General features: G+C 36.7%; 1 protein-coding gene across 4 annotated transcripts in view; it reads right to left on the bottom strand.

Moving 5' to 3' along the window:
• Positions 1-1,883: 1,883 nt before the first annotated feature.
• Positions 1,884-6,735, bottom strand: part of BRINP3 (BMP/retinoic acid inducible neural specific 3) — a 401,827-nt gene continuing 396,975 nt past the window's right edge. For 3 of the 4 annotated variants that reach the window (XM_047705594.1, XM_047705595.1, XM_047705592.1), the window contains exon 8: positions 1,884-3,374. In XM_047705594.1, coding sequence (XP_047561550.1) covers positions 2,258-3,374 — 1,117 coding nt within the window. In that variant the 3' untranslated portion in view covers positions 1,884-2,257. The remainder of the gene's footprint in view (positions 3,375-6,735) is intronic. The other variant, XM_047705596.1, reaches the window with a different exon arrangement.

The raw sequence follows: 6,735 nt of genomic DNA, 5'->3' as shown, positions 1-6,735 counted from the left end.
CTTGGTCATATTGTAGATGATTGATTTTGGATGACAAATTCTGGTTTTATTTAATTGTTCACGTGTACTGTGAAAGTATCTGTTTTCTAATGACTTAGACCTCAAATTTGTGAGTGATTCTTGTTTTGCCATAAGTCTTTACACATGATGAGATTAAATACAGAAATAGGATGTTTCATTTAAGGCTCAGTGATACTGTGAAAAGAGAACAGATTCATCCAGAAAAGTCTGTGTTGGAATCTTAGTCTTTCAAAATCTTGGTTTGTGATCTTGGGGAATTTGACAAACCAAGCTGAGCTTGTTCTTTGTTTTGTTTTGTTTTGTTTTTCCACCAAGAAAGTGGGTATAATAATCCATAACCTAGTGTTGTCAGAATTAAATGAAGATAATATCTGTTATGATACAAGAATTATGGCATTTAAGAATTATATGTATTTTTCTATTGTATTATCTATAATAACAGAAAAACTGGATAAAAAAGAAAGAAAATCAGCTTTTCATATACTGAGTGGAAAAATAATCCCTTGTCTATGGTAAGTTGAAAAAATATTTGTTGTCTGAACTGTCCACTTGTTCTAAAATGCTTTGGAATCGGGGATGCCTGGGTGGCTCATCAGTGAGATCAAGACCCACATCACTCCTCCTGCTTGCGTGCTTTCTCTCTCTCTGTCTCTGACAAATAAATAAATACTTTTTAAAAATAAAATAAAATGCTTTGTAATAAAAAATAAAACTGCCCAAGAATCTAGAATGTCTGTGTAATGTTTTTGTCATCAGTATTATTCATGTCATGGGTTCCTTTCTCAGTGCCCAAGAAAAGACTCCATGACCCCCAACAAGAAAGCTGGGCTGAACAGTGTATTTGTTTCAATTACAAGAAATGTTTATGAAATATATAGACAAAAGCTGAGTGATAAATATCATAACACACTTTACAGATATCCTTAGAGCTAAACAGAAATGTCATTTAAATTCCTACAAAAAAAGTACAAATTGTATGTCTAATATTATACCATGGGTAATATGGGAACTCAAATTTTAAGCCAAAATATATTTTAGTAGTAGCTTCTCTGAGGGAAAAAATATTCCCTCCTTATCTACATTTGAATTACTTATTTGATTAATTATTTTATACCAACACATTACAACTTATGAATTTTAAAAATGTTACTTTACTGGGGCACCTGGCTGGCTCAGTTGGTTGAGTGGTTGACTTTGTCTCAGGTCATGATCCTGGAGTCCCGGGATCAAGTCCCTCATCATTGGGCTCCCTGCTCAGTGGGGAGTCTGCTTCTCTCTCTCTCCCTCCCTCCCCTCCTTGTGCTCTCTCTCATTCTCTCTCTCTCTCAAATAAATAAATAGAATCTTAACAAAAAAATAAATTAATTATTATTTTTTTTAATGTTATTTTACTTACTGACTTTGGTAAAGTGCTGGAATAACTAGGTTTCCAGTATTTGAAATGAAAATGATTGTGCAGAGTATGCTGATTATTGGTTTAGAATTGGGAAAGAAAAGGAAGAAAAAGGAAGTTTCTAAAGAAATAAAAGGTTTACTTTCTCCATCATGGGCTTATAATCACAATAGTTTTTTTGTTTGTTTGCCAGAATGTTCTCATATTTAGGCAGGAAATAGTTTATCTGTTTATTTTAATAATGACAGTGTCTGTAGGAATGATTTATAAGCACAAGTAACAGAGGTACCACTGGCATTGTGTTGTTGACCATAAAAATTTCAACTGAACATTAAATATTCTACCTAGTTGGGTTTTCTCTAATGGCTATTGAAGGGGACTTTCAATTGTTTCCATTAAAAAACTCTTGGTGAATTTTCCCCAGGTTCTAACAAGCTATATCAAAATAAAACTCATTTCATGGAAAAAAGGAATCCCACAGCACTTCTTTTTAATAACTGTTCAGCTACAAAATTTTATTGGTATCTTTTTATGTTCCCTCTAGAGGATGTAATGCACAAAAGCATTGCCACGGAACATATAAAATTACAAATGAAATTTATTGTAAAAAGTAGAATGTCTTCTAGACTGGTGTCAGTATTTATTTCATTCATAAACCAAAACTGCAGTATAATATATTCATTGTCAGCAAGTTCATGTGTGTAAATTGTCATCCAATGTTATTGACTGATATAAGACAGATATTGAAAAGACAATTTAAATGTACTCTTCCAAACATAAACTGTTCCACAAAAGCACTGTAAAAACTCCTTCAAGATTTTGGGTTGTGCTTGACATTTATGGTTAACTACATAATTTGGTCGTGTCATAATCCACTGTGTTTGGCAATTTGGCATTAAACGCCTGCAGAGCAGATTGGATCCTCACCACCTCGCTAGTAGACAGCTTGAGTCTATGACGAAGCAAGCAAGAGAAAAGATCTAGACGACGCTGACCAGGTGGGGAGAGTTTATTTACACGGTCTCTTATCTCTAGAAGTTGCAAAAGTGCTGAGTCCTGGGATCCCTGAGTATAGGGGTAGTCCAGCTGCAAAATCAAGTCCCGAATTGCTTCAGGGTCAAAGTGCATGCTGTAACCAAACACTTGAATGTTATTGATTTTCATGTAACCCAGGTTCCGGGAAGGGTCAATAAATTCCAGAGGTTCGTAGTAAATGCTCTCATTGCCATTGGGGCCGTTGGACTTGATGCGACTCCTCAAGTAGATGTGCACCGTCTCAAAAAATGTCTTCCATTTGTTGCCCAGAGTCAGCGACCAGTTATAACACTGCAGCGGGAGGTCCAGCTTAGTCCGCTCCCAGTCTGGAAAGCTGTTTTCATTCACAGGCATAAACCAGCTCTCGGAGTGGCTGCCTCCGAAGGGATTGATGTAAACGGCCAACACTGGCTCCAAGGTGCTGTTTTTAGTTAAGCAAATCTGTAAAGAGAGACCCAAGATCATATGGACCAGACTCGACTTGTACTTGTTACTCTTCAAAGTGAGGAGCATCCGCTTACGCCAGGAGGGGTCAAACCAGCTATTGAGGCGCATGTCGTTGCTGATAAAAATGGCATGGACTTCTATTCGTCTGTCCGTCTTCTGCAACAGGTATTTCATCTCGAGGTCTTGCAGGTCAGTCTCAAAGCCAATATAATGATCGGTGGACTCGGCGACCTCAGGCTTGCAGAGCCCCTGGCTCAGCATGTAGCCCGTGTTGCAGGTGCCACAGCGGGTGCGGTTGTCAGGGGCGCAGGTCAGGCAGGCAGAGGCGTCGCCCACCGTGCAAGGCAGGAACGCGGTGCAGACCACCTGGTCATTCGGGCAAGTGCATGAGTGCGTCTCTTCGGAAAAGCTGCCCAGGAGACCGTTCTCATTGCAGTAGAGAAAAGACTGGATGCGAGTGAGCCAGTAGGTTGAGGTTCTAGGAATACAAAACAACACGAATCTATATAAATACAAAGATATATTTTGTGTGTGTACTGCAATAAAATTAACTTTAGCTCTGAAAGCCTCGCTATCATTTCTTAGGTTAGCTCCAGTTGTTTGGATAAAAGATCCAGACAGTTTATAATTGAAAATAGATACACTTTATATAATATTTATATATGTTATATATATATTAGATACTTTTTTTCATTCTTCATTGCACAAGGTTAGATGTGGATATATTTGATTTGAAATGAAATATGGCATGGACTACCTTCTGATGAGATTGCTTGTCATTTCGCTAGGGTACTTGGAAGCTGATTGTGAACATAATTGGGTCAGTTATTGTTTTGAAATGCGAACCAGCAATAGGAAATAAAAGTGATATTATCACAAAATATCTAGAGTAGAATTAGAGCGTATAAATGCTGACTGCTCATTCATTTGCTCTTAGCTGCATAAAACACTAATGTTGCAAGAAGTCAAATAGAGAGTAAAATAAAAATGAAAGAAAAATAAACAACTTTAAAGTGTCAATCGGTGTATTTAAATAATCAGATTTTATCAGTATTGACCGAACAAGAACCCACTGAGAAGGAAAATATTATTAAAACATGCTTGACTTTATTCTTACAGGCTCCTCAAGAAAATTGTTGAAAATATCTTGTTAAAACCAACTACAAGTTATTTTAATAAGGGTTAAGTGTATCAGTTTAATGTGTTTGACTTGAGTCATTAACGTTTTTCCTTATTTATACCCAGAAATCAGGCTAATCATGAGGCAAATGTAAGATTTTTACTTTTCGCGTTTTGTCCACATTATTCAAACTCTTTTGGTGTGTTTAAAATCTCAATAAAATAATGAAGGAAAAATTGTGTGGTCCTGTAACCAGGTAATTCTTTGTTTTTATCACAGTGTACGATCATGGAAGAGTTGAAGGGCATCTATACCCCCGTGCCATTCTTTTGTGTGGAATAGCAATATCTTCCACACTGAGGTTTCTGAGAAATAGTTAGGATCAGACTCTATGCGTGTGGCTAGAATATTGCACAATATATCTATTTCTGATATCCTTATGCCTTTCTGGTGTTCATTATTTAGTACCCATGAGATTTTCTGTGAAATGTGTCTATTACACTCAATCCTTTACACTTGAACACTGTTGCTGTTTCAAAGATGTTGTATATGCAGAATACTAGTAAAACATAGGTATTAATCTGTCTAATAATCTGTCTAATCTGTCTAAATAACCAATAAAAATGTTTCAATATCCATAACAATATTTGAGCTGTTTATATTACATATTCATTTTCATTTCCTGCCCATCCTCCCCTTGAAATGCAACACATTTTTTTTTTTTTTAAGTGAGTTCTTCCTTGTTTTCCCAAATAAATCTCATAACTCCTTCCTTCTCTCTCATGGTGCTTACTTATTCTTTTTTATTTTTTAAGATTTTATTTTTATTTATTTGACAGACAGAGATCACAAGTAGGCAGAGAGGCAGGCAAAGAGAGAGAGAGGAAGCAGTCTCCCCGCTGAGCAGAGAGCCTGATGTGGGGCTTGATCCCAGGGCTCCGTGATCATGACCTGAGCTGAAGGTGGAGGCTTTAACCCACTGAACCACCGTTGCACCTCATACTTACTCTTTTCATGGTACCTTTTTTCACTTAAAATTTTGTATTATTTTGTACCTACTTGTTCATACTATAAACTATTGTTTATCCTATTAAATATAATATCCAGCTTGCCAGAAAGCATGTGTGCTTGTTTAGTGCTGTCTAGTGCCAAGCAGAATACCAGGAGGCCACAGCCCTTTAATGTTTACTGAATCTTGACTCAAATCCATATAGGAATTAAAAGACATTTTCTCAATAAGTGTAATTTTGAGTGAAAGTTAAAGCCCTGAAAAGAACATTTAATATGGTTGTAAAGACCCAGGTCTCAAGCTGCAGGAAGGAGAGTTACACAACATACACTTTGACATTTGCACAATTAAATGTATAAAAAGTTTTTCTTTTCCACCTTCTCTAAATGTAATTTTTTTTGTTATAGACCCAGAAGAAAAGAAAAACAACAACGACAACACTAAAATTAAACCAAACCCAACCACAGCATAAAAGGTCTTCCTCTTAATTATTTCCCACACTGAAAAACACTGGCCAGTAACGCGAACCTATTAAATTCATTTGTAACTTTCCCTAGATTCTTTAAAAATAAGTTCTCCGAAAAACTCTCCCAGGAGCACACCCAAGGGTGGTGAAGTATCAATGGTGTGAGGCTCTTGGGCACTTTGGGAGCTGTACATCTGCATATGAGTCTCCCTCTAGCTCTGGTTGTTTCCTCCCTGTAGAATAAATGTACAAAAAGCTTCCTTCTGTGGTGCATGAAATAACTTGATTATCTCTGTATTCAATTTAGATATATAGAAATTACTACTGATTTTTAATCTGCAGTTACTGATGTATTTATTCCATCATTTTTCTCTTTCACAGGCTATTACTGTCTATCTTGGCTTCTTTCTCTCTCTTTCCTCCCTCCTTTTTTCCCTCCTCTCTTTTCCCCCCTCCCCTTCCTTCCTTCTTTCCTTCCTTCCCTCCTTCTTCCCTTCCTTCCCTCCTTCTCTTTCTTCCTTCCTTTCATTTCTATGTTCTCTTATCCCTTCCCTCAACCCTTTCTTTCTCTCTCTCTCTCTTCTGTAACTCTATTTGTGTCTTTCTATTATAAAGAATATAAAATATATATCCTATCTGGATTGAAAATTATATTTTCTTCGCTGAAACCAAAGCATAAATTCTCTGAGCCAATTCATCTTTCACTGTAAGCTCTAATCATGTTTCCAAATCATAAGGACAAACAAAAAATGAAATAAATAGACCTAAGGCTAAAGACAGAGCTCACAAAACTAGGGCACCGTAGGAAGAAGCATTTGGACACTTTAGAAAAGCAAGGGCTTTTTCAGCTTTCAATCTCTTCCAATCCTTTTCACGTCCCTGCAGATGCATTACTGAAGGAATACGTTTCAGCTTCGTGGGTTTCAGCTTGTCATGTATGAATATTGAGAACTTGACACACTGCCAAAGCTCCTATACCCTGGGATAGAAGGGCTAGTGTGTAGATTTCTTCTTTTAGGCTTCTTGTCCTTTCTCCCCTACTACCTACCTTTTGACAATTTTATACTGTATTTCACAAGTAAGGAATAGATTTTTTAAAGGAAAATTAAATGCAGCAATCAGTCTTTGCTTTACTTTTTGTAAAATCTTGGCTAAAGCAGGAGTCAAAAATGGAGAAGGGAGCCCCTCTGGATTTTTCATTTACCCAAACAATTATGTAGTTTTATTTTTCCCAACAAAGTAAA

This window comes from Lutra lutra, chromosome 15 (genome assembly GCF_902655055.1).
Source record: "Lutra lutra chromosome 15, mLutLut1.2, whole genome shotgun sequence".
Lineage (NCBI taxonomy): Eukaryota > Metazoa > Chordata > Mammalia > Carnivora > Mustelidae > Lutra > Lutra lutra.
The sequence above is the reverse complement of the archived record's forward strand: the minus strand, read 5'-3'. Positions and strand labels throughout refer to the sequence as shown.